We start from the raw sequence: 19,810 nt of genomic DNA, 5'->3' as shown, positions 1-19,810 counted from the left end.
CGCCCAAAGACTGAGCCACCCAGGCGCCCCTGAGCATTTTTTCATATGGTTATTTGCCATCCATGTATTATCATCTTTGGTGAGGGGTCTACTCAAAATTTTTGTCCTTTTGAAATTGGATTCTTTGCTTATTGTTGTATTTTGAGAGTTCTTTATATGTTCTGGATACAAGTCATTCACCCAGATATACACTTAGCAAAGATTTTCATCCAGTCTGCGGTTTGACTTTTCTTTGTCTGAACAGCATTTTTCTTAGAGCAAAAGTTTTTAATCTTGATGATACAAGTCCCTTATTAGGTACATGACATATGATCTGCAAATATTTTTTCCTATTCTGTGGATTGTCTTTTCACTTTCTAGTTTGTATTGTTTGTAGCACAAATGTTTTTAATCTTGATGAAGTCCAGTTTATTCATTTTTCTTTTATTGCTTGTTTTGGCCATTCTGGGTCCCTTGCATCCTCATATGAATTTTAGCATTAACTTGTCAATTTCTGCAAAAAAGGCAGCTGGACTTTTGATAAGGATGTATTAGGATCAATTTGGAGAGTAATGACATTTTAACAATATCAAGTCTTCCAGTCATGAACATGGGATGTTTCTAATTTAATAAGATCTTATTTAATTTCCTTCAATAGTATTTTATAATTTTCAGGGCACAAGTTTTGGATTACTTTTGACAAGTTTATTCCCAAGTATTTTATTCTTTTTGATGCTATTATAAATGGAATCGTTTTTCTTGATTTCATTTCCCAACTGTTCACTGTTAATGTATAGAAATGTGATTGATTTCTATATATTGATCTTGTATCTTGCAGTCTTGTTCAGTTTGTTTATCCAGCAGCTTTCCTAGTGGACTCTTCATGATTTTCTACATACATGTCATCTGCTAATATAGTTTTGCTTCTTCCTTTCCAATCTGACTGTCTTTTTTTTTTCCTTGCCTAATTGCTCTGACTAGTACTTCCAGTACAATTTTGAATAGAAGTGGTGAGAGTGGACATCTTTGTCTTGTTCCTGATCTTAGGGGGAAAACATTCAGTTTTTTACCATTAAGTGTGGTGTTAGATATATGTATATCAGTTTCCTAGAATGGCCATGACAAAGCAGTAAGAAAAAAAAAATCTTACATACTTGCCTATGTAGTTAGCATTTCCTGTGCTTTTTATTCCTTTGTGTGGATCCAGATTTCCATCTGCTATCATCTTCCTTTTGTCTGAAGCATTTCCTTATTTTTCTATAGCACCAGTGATGAATCCTTTCAGCTTTTGTATACCTGAAAATGTCTTCATGTCATCCTGTTGTTGTTCTGAGAAACATTTCTTCCACATATGGGAGTCTAAGGTGACTCTTTTCCCCAGCATTTTAAAGATGTTGCTCCACTGTCTTCTCACTTGCATTGTTTCGAATGACAAATCTGTCAGGCTCATCTTTGTACCTCTATATGTAACATGTCTTTTTTTCCCCCTCTAGCTGCTTTTAAGATTTTTTTCTTTATCACTGATTTTGAGAAATTGATTGTGATATGTCTTGGTACAGTTTTCTTCATTTTTCTTGTTGAGTATCTTAGGTCTGTGGATTTATAATTCTTAATATTAAAATATCTTTCTATCCCTTTCTTGCTCCTCTTTTTTGGAGACCCCAATTATCTGTACATAAGCTTAAAGTGTCCCACAGCTCATTGATGCTATTATTTTTGTTGATTCTTTTTTTTTCTGTGTTTCATTTTGGATGGTACCTATTTTTATGCCTTTAATTCACCAATCTTTTTCTCTATAGTGTCTAATCTGCTATCCATCTAATCCAGAATCTCAAATCCTGTAGTTTTCTTTCCTTTTCTTTTTTAACACACAGCTGTTAGTGCATCTTTAAAATATCACAAAGAAGTCTGAAAAATCATCTGGCATCTTGCTGTTTCTGTAGCTGAACAGCTTAAATCCTATTCATTAGCCTGCTGAACTTTTCTGTTTTCAGAAACGGATACCATCCAAAAATGTTCTGATATCCTTATTTTTAACTCTTGTGGCTTGCTGAATCAAAGCCGCTTGAATTTGTTACAAATTCAATGTCATTTCCTTCAAGAATTAACTCATCTTTCTGGGCTTGTGATACTGAACAGGCAATGCCTGACCTCATCTGAACTCAGCAGATATATTTTTTGCCCAAGAAATTTCAGATTTCAACAATAGAATCATTCTTCTGAATCACAACATTGATGGGGAAGAGAAGCTTTGCCCAGTGGCAGTATTGTAGCCAATGAGGTTTATCCGAGGTGCGATTATTGCTAATTGATGGGGAAGTGAACACACAGAGACTTTATTTTGTACTGGAAGCCCAGTGTAACACTCTTAACCATGTTTTGTATATGACCAAAGATAGTGTAAACGGTAGCCAGTGCCTTTCTATTGCCCCACCATCTGTCAACTTGGAGCCTCTTCTTTTTCTTTTCAAGGAAACCGAGTTCTACATTAATGTAGTTGGAGTCCCTCCTCAGGTTTCTTCTGATGGCCTTCAAAATAGCCCTCCAGAGTAATGTCAACATTTTCTGGAGTGCGAACAGTCTGATTGTTAAGAATGATCTTTATTCTCATGGTAGAGGGGCCAAAAAAAGCTCAAATCTTTTTATTATCATTTTCATAAAATTTAAATTATTGTTGACATCATATAGAAATGCTATTGTATATTAACTTTTTGTTGTGCTAGAAAACATGTATCATAAAATTTATCATCTTAGCCATTTTTTAAGTGTACACTTCAGTAGTGTTGAGTATATTAACGTTGTTGTGAGACAGATCTCCAGAACTTTTTCATCGTGCAGAACAGAAACTATATCCATTAAACAACTCCCCTTTGCCCACTACCCCCAGCCCCTGGTCACCACCATTTTACATTCTCTATATATGAATTTGACTACTTAGTGTATCTCATACAAGTAGAATCATACATTATTTTAACTTTTTTTTAAAAGATTTTATTTATATATTTGACAGAGAGAGACACAGCAAGAGAGGGAACACAAGCAGGGGGAGTGGGAGAGGGAGAAGCAGGCTTCCCGCCGAGCAGGGAGCCCGATGCCAGGCTCGATCCCAGGACCCTGGGATCATGACCTGAGCCGAAGGCAGATACCTAATGACTGAACCACCCAGGCGCCCCCATTATTTTAACTTTTGAGACTGGCTTATTTCACTTAGCCTAATGTCCTCAAGGTTCATCTATATCATATAATGTGGCAGGATTTCCTTCCTTTTTAGGCTGCATATTATTCCACTATGATAGTTAATTTTCTGTGTCAACTTGACTGAGCTACGAGATGGCCAGATAGCTGATGAAACATTATTTCTGGGTGTGTCTATGAGGGTGTTTTCAGAAAAGACTTGCATTTGAATTGGTGAACTGAGTAAAGCAGACGGCCATTTCCAGTGTGGGTGGGTACCATGGAGTCTGTTGAATGCCCAAATAGAACAAAAAGATGGACAAGAGTGAATTTGCTCTATCTCTGCCTGAGATGAGACACCCATCTTCTCTTGGCATTCCTGGTTCTCAGGCTCTCAGACTCAGATCAGGACTTACACCATCAGCCCGCTGGTTCCCAGGTCTTGGACCCAATTATATCACTGGCTTTCCTGGTCTCGAGCTTGCAGATGGCAGATTGTGGAACTTTTCAGCCTCCATATCTGCATGAGCCAATTACTATAATAAATCATTTTTTAAGGTTTTATTTTTAAGTAATCTCTACACCCAACATGGGGCTCAAACTCACAACTTGAGATCAAGAGTCACATGCTCCACTGACAGAGCCAGCCAGGTGCCACCTTATAATAAATCTTCTAAAATATATATCCTATTGGTTTTGTTTTTTGGAGAACCCTGACTAATACATCTATACTGATACATTGTAAGTGATGATGCTATGAACATGGGTGTGCAAATATTTCTTCAAGACCCTAGGATTTCATGTGTGATGTTTCAGTTCTTGGATGTATACCCAGAAGTGAGATGGCTGGATCATATGTTAGTTCTATTTTTAATTTTTTGAGGAACTTCCATACTGTTTTCCACAGCAGTTGTACCATTTTACAATTCCACCAAGTGTGCAAAAAGATTCCAACTGTTCCACATCCTCACTAAATTTATTATTTTCTGTTTTTTTAATAGCTATTCTAAGGGGTATGAGGTAATATTTCATTGTGGTTTCGATTTGCATGCTCTCATGATTAGTGATGTTGAACATCTTTTCAAATGCTTCTTGGCCATTCTATATCATCTTTGGAGAAATGTCCATTCAAGTCCTTGACTTAACTTTCTAAGCATATGGAACACAGTTATAATAACTGTTTTAATGTCCTTCTCTGATTTTTTAATCTCCTCATTATCAGTCATATTTTCTCACTTCTTTATTTGCCTAGCAGTCTTTGATTGGATGCTAGACATTGGATCTTTATCTGGTTAGGTGTTGGATATTTTTGTATTCCTATAAATCTTCTTGAGTTTTGCTCTGGGATGCAGTTAGTTTACTTGGAAATAGTTGGATCCTTTTGGGTTTTGCTTTCATTATTTGCTTTGCAAGTCAGTAGCAATGCTCAGTCTGGAGCTAATCATTTCCCATTAATGAGGGAAGATTTTCCTCAATACTCTACCCAATGAATTATAAGTTTTCCCAGTCTGATTGGTAGAAACAGGCACTGTTTCCTTTATTCCTTTTGGATTGATCTTTCTTTCCCTCATACTCCATTTCCTCACGTGCATGCATTGATTCAGTGATCCACTGAATACTTGAGGAGGACCCTCTGTAGATCTTCAGAGACCTCTCTCTGTATGGTTTTCGTCTCTCTGTTACTCTGTTTTATGAACCCTAGAAGTCCCTGTCTCTCTTGCTGTCCATTTTGTCTTCTCAACTCAGGGAGTTGCCAGACTCTGCCAGACTCTGCCTCAGTTCTGCCTCCCTGTATCATGTCCTGAGAACTTTCTCAAAATAGTAAGCTAGATTCTTATAGGGCTCACTTCTTTTATTTCTGTCTTTCAGAAATCACCAACCTTCATTGAAAAGTCTTTCTTTCATGTACTTTGTCTTTTTAATTTTTTTTTTTTGGTTGTTTCATGCATGATGGTAAATCAGGTCCAGCTGAGTCCATCTTGGTCAGAAGCAAAAATCTGGTGGCAGATATTTAACACAAGAGATAAGGTGGTGGAGTCAGACTTGGTTTAAATCCTAACTCAGTCACTTACTGTAAAGTGGAGGGAAAACTTCTACATCCAAATGCCTATTTGATTTTTTTATGTTTATTTTTAAATATATATATATATATATATATATTTATTTGAGAGAAAGAGCATGAGTGGGAGGAGGGAGAGGCGGACTCCCCGCTGAGCAGGAGTCCGATGTGGGGCTTGATCCCAGGATCCTGAGATCATGACCTGAACTGAAGGCGGACGCTTAACTGACTGAGCCACCCAGGTGCCCCCTGTCTTATTCTTTAATACATTTCAAGCACCCAGATCATTGAAGGAACACAATAACTATTTGTTAAATGAAAAAAAAAGGATGAATAAATGAGTAAAAATATCTCGCCTGTATGATTTGTTGTGAGATCTGAGTTAATAATATATATACAATTTCAAGACTGGGTCTGGCAGCTACATAATCGGCACTCAGTACACGTATTGTCATTGCTATTATTGACAACAACAACTGCACTCTCAGGAGAAGGGGAAACAAGGAGGAAAGGGCAAGGCTCTTACCTCATCACACCTCCTAAGCATCATCTAGGAAATTCCAAGTTCTGGCTCCTGCCTGAGGGAAGAAGTTAAAGAAACAATTTAAAGGTAGGCTGAGGTGTTTTCTATATATAAATAGGGCAATAAACACAGAATAACAATGATAGCTAATACCCCTTGAGTTCTAACTGTGTGCTAGGCTCTTGCTAAACACCTTACATATTGATTATCTCCTTAAATCTTCACAACCATTCCTTGTGGTCAATGCTATAATTAGTCCCAGTCTACTGATGAGGATACTGAGTCTGGGAGGGATTAAGTGACTTGCCCAACAATACCCAGCTAGGAAGTGGCTGAGCTGGGACTTTAACCCCATTAGTCTGGCCACAAAGCTCATGTTATGTGCAGGACAGCAATAACATTGGTCTAGGGAGCATGCCAGAAGGTTGATTCATCAGAAATTAATTATCTGAGGGATCAAGTTAACAACTGGCTAATAGGAACATCATGAAATCTTACATGGCAATCAACTGTCTTTCCAGTCCTTGTGGTGAAAACAAAAGTTGGACAAGGAGTCTTGGGCCTGTCAGTTGCTGTACTCTTCATTTGCTGAATTATGATTGACCGTACATACCTGGTGTCGAGTGTGCAGAAGCCAACCTGAAAGAACACCACAGGGGATGGCAAGAGCCCCAGTCCTGTTAGCTCTTCATGGAGATAGCTGTTGGTGGCCCAGCCTGGGCAGAGAACTCGGCATGGGCAGCACTTTAGAAGGACTCAAGTGGCAGTTACTACACTGGAGTATGCTTTATGACAGGCTCTGAGAGTCAGAGGAGCCAAGGGTTGAATCTTAGCCACATTACTCCTTGGGTGTAGCTTCAGGTAATTACTTAACCCCTTGGAGGTTCAGTAAAAAGGGGATAATGATACTCATGCACTGAGCACTGAGTGAAGAAGAAATTGCATATAGACTATGCTTGATTTATACTAAGTACTCAAGAAATTGTAGCTGCCATTATTAATAAATGAAGCCCTAGTGGGCCACAATGATGCTAGTTTGAAGTAATAAGAATTAGGACTACTGTTTACTCCATGCTTTTCATGTTCGAGGTGCTTTATGTGCATATCAGTTACCTATTGCTGTGTAACAAAACAACCCAAATTGTAAAACAACAACTGTAAGAATTATTATTACTTTTGATCACTCTGGAGGTTGAATGCACTCAGCAAGAAGGTTCTGGGTAAGGGTTTCTCATGGAATTGCAATCAGACACTGGCTGGAGCTGGGGTGATTTCAAAGGCTTCATCAGTCACAGGTCTGATGCCTGAGCTGGGAAAATTCAAATGGCTATGGGCTGCAACAGTCTGTGTAAATGTGTGATTTCTCCATGTGGTGCCTCCAGCCTAGTGGTTTGAAGGTAGCCGCACTTCTTACTGGATGACTCAGGGCTCTAAAACCCATGTCCTGAGAGAGAGAGCCAGATAGGACCTGCATAGCCTTTTTGCCTCAGCCTCAGAAGTCACGTGGTGTCACTTTCAACCGCCTTCTGTTCGTTACCTAGTGAGTGAAAATTCCAGCCTGTATTCAAGATGGGGGGACTTAGTCTCCACCCTGTGAAGGAAGAGTGTCAAACAATTCGCAGACATGCTTCAAAACCACTGCATGTTTATCATCACATTTAATCTTAGGAGGTAAACAGAATTATCAACATTTTATAGACAGGGAAATTTAGAAGATTAGATACTTAGAAGATTAAGTCATAAAGTTAGTAGGTGGGGCAGACAGGATCCAAACGAAGGCCAGCAGTCTGACCGTAACATCTGTGTTCTTAATCCCTATGCTATACAAATCACACTAGACAGCAGACAGAACATATGTAGGATATTTGTTTATAAGCTCTCTTATGCAGTGCTTACTAAATGCCAGGCACTGTTCTAAGTACTTTTCAGGGAACTATGTAAGTTTCAGAGAACTGTGTAAGCTCAGGGTAGAGGCCCCAGGAGTCAGGCTTGGGTTGCCTGGGCTGGGGATGGGACGAGACCAAGGAGCCTCCGGGGGGAAAAGCTCCCTCCCAAGAGTGCAGAGTGAAGTCTTCTGCTTGGTTGAAGGGCACAGAACTATGCCTTACATTCTGACTGTCCCTCCACCTGGCCCCACAGACTCCAGCAGCAGAGAAAGAAAATAAACTAAAGGAGCCTAAGGCACCTACAGCAATGGTGTGAGGCAGGAGGCCAGGCCTTAGGGCCTGGGAACAATAGCACCCTGCCCTGCTACCATTACCACCACGAGGTTAATGGCAGCCACAGGAGGAGTGCCCAGAGCTGTGGGTGTGCTCCCGCGAGCACTCGCGCATGCGCACACACACATCCGATACTGTGAGACACGTGGATCTATCTAGGAGTCGTTTGAGGGGTACTCAGCCTCCTGCAGAAAAGGTAGAGACAGAAATGGAGAAGCAGCTTTTTGTGACTGTGGACAGTGAATAAACAGGAGGACAGTCCGCACTGAAGAGAGGATTTGCATGGGAGTGTATTCATCTCCCATTGCTGCTGTAATAAACTACCACACAACTCCCACAAATTTGTTATCTCACAATTCTTTTTTTTAAAGATTATTTATTGTTTCAGAGAGAGAGAGAGAGTGCGCACAAGCGGGGGAGGGGCAGCGGGAGAGAGAGACCAGCAGACTTGCTGCTGAGCAGGGAGTCAGACGCTGGGCTTGATCCCGGAACCCTGAGATCACTATCTGAGCCGAAATCAAGAGTCAGATGCTCAACTGACTGAGCCACCCAGACACCTCAACCATCTCACAATTCTATAGGTTAGAAGCCTTACATGGGTCTCACAAGGCTAAAATTGAGGTGGTGGCAGGGCTGCAGTCCTTTCTGGAGGCTCAGTGAAGGATCCTTTCCTTGCCTTTCCTGGTTTCTAGAGGCCACCTACATTCCTTGGCTCATGGCCCCTTCCTCCATCTTCAAAACCAGGACAGGTGCATCTGTCTGACTCTTCTTCCATAATTCTACCTCCCTCTAACTCATCTGGCAAAGATTCTCCTCTTGGAAGGACCCATGTGATTAGATTGGGCCCATCCAAATGATTCAGGATAATCTTGCCATCTTAAGGTCCATAACCTTAATCACAGCAGGAAAGTCCCTTTGGGCATATGTAGTAACGTATCTACAGGTTCTGGAGGATTTGGGTGTGGGCATCTTTGGGGATGTCTTTCCGCCCACCATAGAGAGAGACTCCAGGAAAATGCCCTTGAATGGGGCTGACCACTCATTCCCACCCCACCCTCCAAGTCCCGCACTGCCATGTAATATATTTTCTTACTCACTAGAAGCCTTTAACTCAACTCATGTCAACTGTTCCGAGGTAAGGTGGGTAATGAGAGGCTTCATGATTTTCTCCAAGAAGATGGACAGTATATCTGCAATGAGGGGAACTAGATGACGTCCATACATCACCATATACTTAACGCTTTCTTCATCCAAAATCTTATTTCCTTGCTTTGGATATATGGGAAGATAATAGTTCATATTTTTTTCATGCTTGCCACTTGCCAGGTGCCACTCTAAACATGCCGACTCTGTAAGGTAGGTACTGGATTTAACCCAGTCTGTCTGGCCACATAGCCCATATCTGTAACCACCACACTTGACAGCCTCATTTCTGTGGGTGTCCAGGAATACAACCTATGACTGGAGGTCACCAAGGGTTTACAATTCCTGCTCCTGGGATGCTAAGAAAGAGATCACAACCTTACTTGACTTTGCTGGTGTTTCCTTCAGGGCCTTGACCATAGGCAAACCTTCTGTGTCCATCCTCATTGCCAGCTTAAGGCTCCAGGACTGTTCAGACAATGGACAACAGCCATTTCAGCACAGGCCTGAGTGCTGTCTAGGATTTATCTGCTTCAGAAGAATGAAAGCCTTGCATGGCTTGTCTCCCCTACATTTTCTACTTTGGTCCATCAGAAGGGTGCATATGGCCCCAAACTCTTAGGGTGGCCTCCTTTGGAGAACCTGAAGCTTAGCTATTTTTTCATGGGGCCCCCAGAGAGGCACTAGCTTTTCTTCTGTGGAAGCCCATCCCTGAAGCCTTGGCCTTGGGTGCTCCTCCCCACAACCAGCTCAAACACCCCTGGCTTTGGGACGCCTCTCCACCTCATTAGTCATTCTCTCCTCTGCTTCATTGCGTCTAAACATTGTGTATTGTAGTTGTTGATGTCCAGAGCTGGTTCTCCAACTAGGCTGTCAGCTAACCAGGGCAAGAGGTGCATATTACTCACATGTGTATCATCACCACCAAATGGGCCATCACTATATATGTGGTAAGTGAGTAGCACAATGAACATCTTTAGTGCTTATCTGTGGGGCCTGCTGTCCTAAAAGGAGTTATGGGGACCTTCTACAAAAATTAGGCCAGCTGGGTCTGGGGTAGCATTTTATCTATTTGCTGATTTTTTTAAAGTAAATTAGTTGTTGGGGTTATTTTTTAAAGATTTGTTTATTTAAGAGAGAGAGAAACTGTGTGCCTGCACACGCGTGTGCTCGAGGTAGGGGGGAGCAGAGAGGGAGGGAGAGGGAGGGGGAAGAATCTCAAGTGGACTCCATGCTGAGCACAGAGCCTGATGCAGGGCTCCATCTCATGACCCTGAGATCATGACCTGAGCCGGAACCAAGAGTCAACGCTCAACCAAGACACCCAGGCGCCGCAAATTCATGTGTGTGTGTGTGTGTTTTAAGAACTTATTTATCTATTTGTCAGAGAGAGAGAGAGAGCACAAGCAGAGGGAGCAGCAGGCAGAGGGAGAAGTAGGCTCCCTGCCCAGCAAGGAGACTGATGTGGAACTCACTCCCTGGGCCCTGGGATCATGACCTGAGCAGAAAGCAGATGCTCAACTTATTGAGCCACCCAGGCGCCCCCAAATTAGTTGTTTTTAAAATAATATTTTTGTAATTAAAAACAATATGTGCATTGAAAAACATTTTTAAAATTCTGAATATGCAAAGTTAAATGCTAAAAATTTCTCTCATTTCTCTTCTAATGTAATCCCCACAGGCAAACACCAGTAAAAAAAAGAAAAATTAACAGCTTCCTTGATACATAATTCAGAGACCATACAATTTGCTCATTTAAAGTGTATAATCCAGGGGCGCCTGGGTGGCTCAGTCATTAAGCGTCTGCCTTCGGCTCAGGTCATGATCCCAGGGTCCTGGGATCGAGCCCCGCATCAGGCTCCCTGCTCAGCAGGAAGCCTGCTTCTCTCTCTCCCACTCCCCCTGCTTGTGTTCCTTCTCTTGCTGTGTCTCTGTCAAATAAATAAATTCTTTAAAAAAAATAAAGTGTATAATCCAGTATTTTTTGGTATATTTCCAGGGATGGGCAACCATTACAATCTAATTTTAGGACATTTTTATTTCCCCCAAAAGAAATTCTGCATCCATTAGCTGCCATCCTTGCCCCTGCCCCTTTCCCAGCCCTAAGCAACCACTAATCTACTCCCTGTCTGTATAGACTGGCCTATCTTGGACATTTCATAGAAATGGAATTATATAGGATGTGGTCTTTTGTGTCTGGCTTCTTTCACTTGGCATGTGTTTGAGGGTCATCCATGTTGTATCAGTTCCCCATTCCTTTTTATTGCTATCCACATGTTTTACTAACTAATCATCAGTCATTATTAACAATTTAATGCACTCCTTATGTTTATTCAAATTGCCTGAGTTTGAAGCCCTACTGGACAAGTTCCTAGATGACTGACCTTGGGTAAATCATAATCTCTCCAGGCCTGCCTCAATTTCCTCAATAGTAAACTTTGAATAACAACAGAATCTACCTGAGTGTCATAGTTGTACTGTCACAGTAATTAATATTTGCTGAGCACTTACTATGTGCGAGGTACTTTATAAAGATTACCAAACAGACCTATGATTCACATATTGGGGAATTGTGGTTAGGAGAGGTTAAGTAATCTCCCAAGGTCATCACTCTAAGAAAGTGATGTAGGTGAACAGAATCACAGGGCACCTGACAGCAAAGCCTGCACCATTAACTGTTAATATAATGGAATAACAAATCACTTAGCAAGGGCCTTGCAAAGCAAATGGATTTAGCAAATAATAACTGATAGAACTATAAAAAAGGAGAAAAAAATTAGAAATTGACTTATCATCTTTAGATTTTTTAAGAAATATTTTCAGGGGCACTGGGGTGGCTTAGTTGGTTAAGCGTCTGCCTTCAGCTGGGTCCTGGGAGGGAGTTGGGCTCCCTGCGAGGAGCCCACTTCTCCCTCTCCCTCTGCCTGCTGCTCCCCCTGCTTGTGCTCTCTTAACAAATAAATAAATAAATAAAATCTTTAAAAAAACATTTTCAGACATACCAAAAATTTTTGAAGATAATGGACATCAATCTTCCACATCTGTTCTTTTAAGACATAAAATATAGTAGATTAGGTGGCTCTACCCCGTGTACCTTTAGGTGTTTTTTCCCTGTGTATTATTTCTCTTTAGAATATTAGTCACACCAACATCATTTTCTATCTTTTTTTTTAAAACCCTATCTTGAGCATTTCCCCAACATACCAAGTATACGACATCATTTCTCATGGCTGCATATAAAATACTCTATGCCTGAAACATGATTTATTAATTCCTCACTGATGGACATTGAGGCCATCTCCCCGGGAAAAAATCACTACACATCCATCTTTCTTCAAGCATCTGATAATTCCCTTTGGATAAATTCCTAGAAAGGCGGGAAGATCAGAGTCTGTGCTTGTCTTTGGCTTTTTGTATTTTTTGTTTTTTGCCAAATACCTCTCAAGGAAGAATGGGGAGAACGGAGCCTGAGTTCTTTTTTTTTTTTTCGCTTCTTGAGACGTTTTATTAGTTATAACATACCTACAGAGAAGTGTACATACGTGTACAACTCACTGAATTTTCTGAAACAGAACACACCGCGCACCCAACATCGAAATCATGAGACAATATTTCCAGCAGCCCAGAGCCGCCTCGCCCCTCGCCATCACTCTTCTCCGACGGGTGGGATTTTAACGCCACAGAGGGCTACTAACCCGATTATCTCTCTGGAAACTTAGTTTATTAATACTCTGATATCACCCATACCAAGAAAACATGAGCTAAGTCCTGCCTGCATAAGTTTAACAGTCCAGCAGGGGGAACCGCTCGGCGCAGTTCGAACGCGCAGAGGTGCCCGCTGGGTCCGCTAGGATCCCGGCGTGCAGCGCGGCGATCCCGGCATGCAGCGCGGCGATCCCGACGTACCCCGCGGCGCGCAGATCTGGCGACTGGGTGCACAGCGGGGACGGTGGGAGCCGTGGCGGCGTGTCGTGAGGCTGGGTGTTTGCTGGCGGCCGGAGGCGACGAGGCGGGATCGGCATGGAAGTGTAAGTCGTCAGGGGCGGGTTCCCGGCCTTGCGCAGACGCCCTCAGCTGGGGACTGCTGGGCCGAGGGGAGCCGAGGGACGTGGGCATGCGGCAGCACCTTGTACGGGCTTGGGGGAAAGCCTTGGGGCCGGACGCGGAGAGGAAAGGGACCCTCGCTCTGCCTCTCCGAACCTTCGTCCCTACTCGCACCCAGTGGCTGGGACGCGGGACCCAGTGCGACTTGACCTGGCGGCCTTTCAGTGTGCCTGCTCCCTCCCTCATTGATTTCCTAGCGTGTTTTGGGTCACTGTGGGGAGTTCGGCCCAGTGTCCCAGCGTGTAAAGCCCCGCGTCCGCCCTGGAAGTACTTGCAGAAGAGATGGGTAAATGCTGGCATAGAGCTTAGGGATAGAGCCTTGGGGAGCCCTCACTCAGAAGTTGCTATGGAAGGGTCAGGTTTTCTGGGAAGAAGGAAGAGCTTGAGCCAGGACTGAGACCACAGGAACAATATGTGTGTGTGATGTTTGCTTATTCCGAGTGCAGATGGAAGTTTTTGCAACTACTCCCCGTGTGGGTTTTTTTCATTAACTTGTAGGCATAACTATATTGTGTTCTCTTTGGCGTTGGTTATTTAATACATTTTCCTTTGTGTTCTTTTACCTGTCTATACATGGTCCTATATACTACTATTTCGCAGATTTTTATTTTTATTTATTTATTTTTTTAAAAGATTTTATTTATTTATTTGAGAGAGAGAATGAGAGAGAGAGAGAGCACGAGAGGGAAGAGGGTCAGAGGGAGAAGCAGACTCCCTGCAGAGCAGGGAGCCCAATGTGGGACTCGATCCCGGGACTCCAGGACCATGACCTGAGCCGAAGGCAGTCGCTTAACCAACTGAGCCACCCAGGCGCCCTCGCAGATTTTTATTTTTTTAAAAGATTTTATTGATTGATTGATTTGACAGAGACGACACAGCGAGAGAGAGAACACAAGCAGGGGGAGTGGAAGAGGGAGAAGCAGGCTTCCTGCCGAGCACGGGGCCCGATGCGGGGCTCAATCCCGGATCAGGACCTGAGCTGAAGGCAGACGCTTAACCGACTGAGCCACCCAGGCGCGCCTATTTTGCAGATTTTTATTTATTTATTTTTTTAAAGATTTTATTTATTTGACAGAGAGACACAGCGAGAGAGGGAACACAAGCAGGGGGAGTAGGAAAGGGAGAAGCAGGCTTCCCGCGGAGCGGGGAGCCCGATGCGGGGCTCGATCCCAGGACGCGGGGATCATGACCTGAGCTGAAGGCAGACGCTTAACGACTGAGCCACCCAGGCGCCCCTATTTTGCAGATTTTTAAAAAACACAATATGTATATGTAACTGAAATGAAAGCATCATGAAACAATACTTTTACTATATGCACTCTGATATTGTCTCTTTGGTTAAAAAAGAATGCTGACCCACTAAATTGATTCTGTAGTCCACTAATGGGGCTTAATCTGCATCTTGAAAAACATTCAGATGTATTACTCTAGCCCAAGCTATTATTACCAATTTTTCCCTCTTTACTAGAGCAGTTCCTGTCATTATGCAATCCCGCTTTAATTTATCCATCTTAAAAAAAATCCCTTGTCCACAGATTCATGTCCACTTACTGCTCCATTTTTGCTTCTCCTTACAACAAAACGGGAAGTGTTGTTTATCTCCTCATTCTCAATCATTCTGTTGGGCTTTCATCCTCACCAGTCTACAGAAATGAGTTTTGTAACGATTACCTGAGCCCTCCATCTTGTCAAATTCAAAGGTGATTTTCTGCCCTCAACCTTCTTGATCTCTTAGCAGCAGTTGATACAGAAACTCTGGGTTTCCACTAAAACAGAACAAAACAAAAAACTCTTGAAACTCTTTTGGCTTTGTGACATGCTGTCTGCGTTTCCCCCTACATCAAGGACTACTTCTCAGTCTCCTTCCCTGGTTTGCCCTTCTTCCCTTGCTTGGCTTCTAAATGTTGAGGTGTCCTAGCGCTCAGTCCTGGGATCCTTCCTCTCCACACTCTCCCTTGGTCATTTTACTCATCTATATGCTGATAACTCCCAAAAGTATATTTCTAGCCCTTTTCTCTCATCATCCATCCAACTGTTTGGTCCAAAAATCTAGCCCTCCTTCCTCACCCCTAAATCCAGTCCATCAGCCAGTTCTGTCATCTTCACCTTCAGTATGTTTTGTGTGCCGTTACTTTTTACCATCTCCATTGCTAATTCTGTAGTTTGTCATCTCTGGTCCGGATTAAGCAGTTGCCTTTGGCTTCCACTCTTGTCCCCCTCCATTCTGTTTTCCAATCAGCAGCCAGAGTGATCTTACAATATTAATTGGTTCTGTGATGCCTGGGTGGCTCAGTTGGTTAAGCATCTGCCTTTGGCTCAGGTCATGATCCCAGGGTCCTGGTATTGAGCCCCGCATCTGGCTCCTTGCTCAGTGGGGAGCCTGCTTCTCCCTCTGCCTGCTGCTCCCCCTGCTTGTGTTCCTTCTCTCGCTGTGTCTCTCTCTGTCAAATAAATAAATCTTAAAAAAAAAAAAAACTCCAAATCTCACTTACTCACCAACCCTCTCATGCTACTATCCCCACGTCCCAAGCACACACATTTCCCGCTGGCGGTTGGGTAGTTTCTGTAATCTTCCAAGGCCCTGAGGACCCTCTCCCTGGTATACTTTTTTCTCAGTCCTGCTCCCTCTTTATCTTTTTTTTTTTTTTTTTAAGATTTTTAAGAGAGAGAGAGAATGAGAGACAGAGCACAAGAGGGAAGAGGGTCAGAGGGAGAAGCAGACTCCCCGCTGAGCAGGGAGCCCGATGTGGGACTCGATCCTGGGACTCCAGGATCATGACCTGAGCCGAAGGCAGTCGCTTAACCAACTGAGCCACCCAGGCGCCCCCCTCTTTATCTTTTTGATAGCTCAGGTTAAGTGTTGCTTTTCCTTTTCGGTCAACCCAAAATAAGTCCTTCTCTTGTCTTTTATTATAGCACCATGATTTACTTTCCCTTTGAATAATTACAAGTTACAATAATAGATGTATGTTTACCTGTTTAGTGTCTTGTCTCCCTCATGAGAAAGCCCCATGAAGGCAGGGGCTTAGCACTGCATTTGGCACACATTAGGTGTTCAGCAAATGGTTGATGAATGAAGTAATACAACAATACTTCATTCATTTAACAAATTAGTTAAAAATATAATTGGATTAGATACTTTCCTAATTGCTGTGCATACAGATTTTCTGATTTTCCTAAGTGAAATGGTTTGAGTCAAAAGAGTTTTTTTCTCCTTTAGCAATCTGTCCATTTCTCCCAAGGAGTCAATGACTTACTGAAACCAATCAAGATTTTTTGCAGCTAGCGATTTATAGCAAAGAGGTTTCATAGAAATGTGGTTTGAGAGTAGAAGGACCCCTGGAATGGAAAGGTCTGGAGGCCTAATTTGTAGTTCCTTATGGGTCTCCAACATGAGGTGTGATCCCCAGCAGTGTAGTCCTTAGGATCTTCAGCAGAACCCTGTTTCTCTGAGAGGACAAACCCTTTTGTACCCTTTTCAGGCATTCCTAGGACCTGGAAGGAGGAGGCACGAAAGGAAAACTTCTCTGAGTTTTTACTACTTTTTTTCCTTCAATCACTGAGTAAATACCTATTGAGCGAATAATACATATAGACATACACTAGAAATTTTTTTAAAGGTGAGGAATATTTATGCTTTATTTGATTGAGTGATATAATTTATTTTTTTTTTAAGATTTTATTTATTTATCTGACAGAGAGAGACACAGCAAGAGAGGGAACAGAAGCAGGGGGAGTGGGAGAGGGAGAAGCAGACTCCCTGCAGAGCAGGTAGCCCAATGGGGGGCTCGATCCCAGGGATCAGGACCTGAGCCGAAGGCAGATGCTTAACGACTGAGCCACCCTGGTGCCCCTGAGTGATATAATTTAAAAAATAAGAACTTTTTGACGGTCATTTGGAAACATTTTCCTCGGGCAAAAGGATACAAAATATTTGTAGGAAAATTAAGTATTTGTGTACATATAAGGTATTTGCTATTTGGCTTTGTCTAATGCCTTGGGATTATTGATATACCTGGAAAGCTTTGTATTCACTCTTTTTTAAAATTTTTTTATGTATTTTATTTTATTTTTTTAAATTTTATTTATTTATTTATTTGACAGAGAGAGAACCCAAGCAGGGGGAGTGGCAGGCAGAGGTGAGAGGGAGAAGCAGGCTTCCCACTGAGCAGGGAGCCTGATGCAGGGCTCGATCCCAGGACCTTGGGATCATAACCTGAGCTGAAGGCAGATGCTTAACCGACTGAGCCACCCAGGTGCTCCTATGTATTTATTTGAGAGAGAGAGAGCATGCATGCGCACATGCTTGTGCAAGCAGTGGTGGGGGCGTGCGGTGACAGAGGGAGAAGGAGAGAATCTGCAGCAGACTTCGTGCTGAGCTCAGAGGAGCCCAACATGGGGCTCGATCCCAGGACTCTGAGATCATGACCTGAGGTGAAACCACGAGTCAGACACTTAACCGACTTAGCCACCCAGGCACCCCTGTGTTCAGTCTTATTCTTGAACTTAATATATATAGTTAGGGAAAATGGATTGTCTTCTGTATCACCTTTTTTATTTTTATTTTATTTATTTATTTATATATTTTTAAGATTTTATTTATTTGAGAGAGAGAATGAGAGAGAGAGAGAGAGAGCACATGAGAGGAGGGAGGGTCAGAGGGAGAAGCAGACTCCCTGCTGAGCAGGGAGCCCGATGTGGGACTTGATCCCAGGACTCCAGGATCATGACCTGAGCTGAAGGCAGTCGCTTAGCCAACTGAGCCACCCAGGCGCTTTTTTAAAAGATTTTATTTATTTATTTGACAGAGAGAGAGACACAGTGAGAGAGGGAACACAAGCGGGGGGGTGCGAGAGGGAGAAGCAGGCTTCCCGCCAAGCAGGGAGCCCGATGCAGGGCGCGATCCCAGGACCTTGAGATCATGACCTGAGCTGAAGGCAGATGCTTAAAGACTGAGCCACCCAGGCGCCCCCTGTATCATCTTTTTAAAATCATTGTAAGAATTTCCTTCATTTTATAGCTGGAAATATTGAGATTTAGAGAAGTTAGCTAATAGGTCCTGTAACAGTTCAGTAATAGGACTGGAAAGAGGATACCTGTTTGCTAGCTCCTAGGAGAATGCTACAGATTAAGTTTGTTGACTTTGAAATCTGCCCAGTTTTCTTGTACATGAGTTTAGTTTTTCAGAACATGACTTGAATCAATAACATAGGTTGAACATAGGAGAATTTGAGCAGTTCTGTTCGTCATTGTGTGCGTAAGTTAACTGTGTGGCAATTAAAAGGTGCTGTTTGCATGTGTATGTGTGTGTCTAAAGAAAATCTGCCAATAGATCATTTTGTTCTGTTTATTCAGAATTCGGTTTTCCAGAGTAGTTGTTTACATCCATTAAATTGACTCAGCAAGTTAAGCAAAATGTACAGGTTGTATTTCAAATAGCAAGTCAACCTAAGCCAATTAATTCGTTACTTAAGGAAATTAAATGACTGCCTGCCTGTAAATAGAGATTCAAACAATCTTTAAAATTCACTTGGAATATTTGCTTTGAACACCTGTAATTAAAATCAGTACTAGTCTAAGTCCTATAGGAAAATATGAAGTTTTGTGTAGGTGGGCAGTTTCTAGAAGTCTACTGAAATGCAAGCTATATATAGAGCGGACAATTCCTGCTCAGTAGGAACAACAGCTTGTAAATATAAAATTGACAGATTATAGTGACCCTAAAAAAACACTGGAGGAAAATGCATTTAAGTCTTCAATTATAGGTTATACTAATGTCTTTTTTTAACCTTATGGAATTCTTGTTTTACATTTCTATTGTTCTCAACTATTTAGCTTGAAAAATTCCAAACCCATGCCTTTATATCCTCTATCTAGAGTCACCATTTGTTAACATTTTGATATGTTTGCCTTATCTCTCTTACACATGTATACATTCTCTCTCTACACACTGTCTCTCTCTCTCTCTCTACCGTATCATTTCAGAGTTGTAGATACCATGTCATTTTACCCAGTCTTAAAAATGTATTCTATTTGACTGCAATACCATTGTCACACCCAGGGAATTTAGCATTGATGTACCAATATTATTAAAATACAGAATTTCTCCAATTGTCCAAACAGTGTCATTTTAGCAAGATTCTTTTTAAAGATTTTTATTTATTCATTGAGAGATAGAGAGCAAAAACAGGAGGAAGGGCAGAGGGAGAGGGAGAAGCAGAGTCCTCACTGAGCAGGGATCCTGACGTGGGGCTGGTTCCCAGATCATGACCTGAGCAGAAGGCAGCCGCTTAACCGACTGAGCCACCCAGGAGCCTCAGCTAGATTTTTTTTAACTACCGATTCAGGATCCAGTCAAGAATCATATTTTTAGTTGTCATACAACTTTTAGTTGTCATAGTTCTTTAATCTTCTTTACTCTAGAAACCGTTTCCTAGCCTGTTTTTGTGATATTGACATTGTTATAAATGACATTGGTATTTGAAGAAGCTAAACCAGTTGTTTTGAAGTATGTTCCTCAACTTGGGTTTGTCTGGTTATATCCTCATGGCTAGATTCATATTAGACATTCTTTGACAGGATTGTTTTAAGGGATGTGTCTTTCTCAGT

The 19,810-nt window shown here is 42.1% G+C and overlaps 1 protein-coding gene, 1 long non-coding RNA gene and 2 pseudogenes across 5 annotated transcripts in view; 2 read left to right on the top strand and 2 right to left on the bottom strand.

Annotated features, from left to right (window-relative positions):
• Positions 1-1,938: 1,938 nt before the first annotated feature.
• LOC141371068 (large ribosomal subunit protein uL6 pseudogene) lies at positions 1,939-2,590 on the bottom strand (annotated as a pseudogene).
• Positions 2,227-2,292, top strand: LOC112817590 (U4 spliceosomal RNA; annotated as a pseudogene).
• A 452-nt stretch (positions 2,591-3,042) lies between the features above and the next one.
• The window catches only part of LOC141371058 (uncharacterized), a 54,980-nt gene continuing 38,212 nt past the window's right edge, over positions 3,043-19,810 (bottom strand). Inside the window, exons 2-4 of the long non-coding RNA XR_012375678.1 lie at positions 14,873-14,967; positions 5,739-5,790; positions 3,043-5,150 (exon numbers count right to left, since the gene is read on the bottom strand). This is a non-coding gene — a long non-coding RNA (uncharacterized lncRNA). The remainder of the gene's footprint in view (positions 5,151-5,738; positions 5,791-14,872; positions 14,968-19,810) is intronic.
• CRCP (CGRP receptor component) overlaps positions 12,996-19,810 on the top strand; it is a 53,803-nt gene continuing 46,988 nt past the window's right edge. For all 4 annotated transcript variants that reach the window (XM_073884154.1, XM_073884153.1, XM_025864695.2 and 1 more), the window contains exon 1: positions 12,996-13,125. Coding sequence is in view for 3 of the 4 variants with exons in the window: in XM_073884153.1 (XP_073740254.1) it covers positions 13,118-13,125 (8 nt within the window). In the remaining variant the exon portion in view is untranslated. The remainder of the gene's footprint in view (positions 13,126-19,810) is intronic.

This window comes from Callorhinus ursinus, unplaced genomic scaffold (assembly GCF_003265705.2).
Source record: "Callorhinus ursinus isolate GAN/ISIS: 27379988/994484 unplaced genomic scaffold, GSC_fseal_2.0 scaffold55, whole genome shotgun sequence".
Classification (NCBI taxonomy): domain Eukaryota; kingdom Metazoa; phylum Chordata; class Mammalia; order Carnivora; family Otariidae; genus Callorhinus; species Callorhinus ursinus.
The sequence above is the reverse complement of the archived record's forward strand: the minus strand, read 5'-3'. Positions and strand labels throughout refer to the sequence as shown.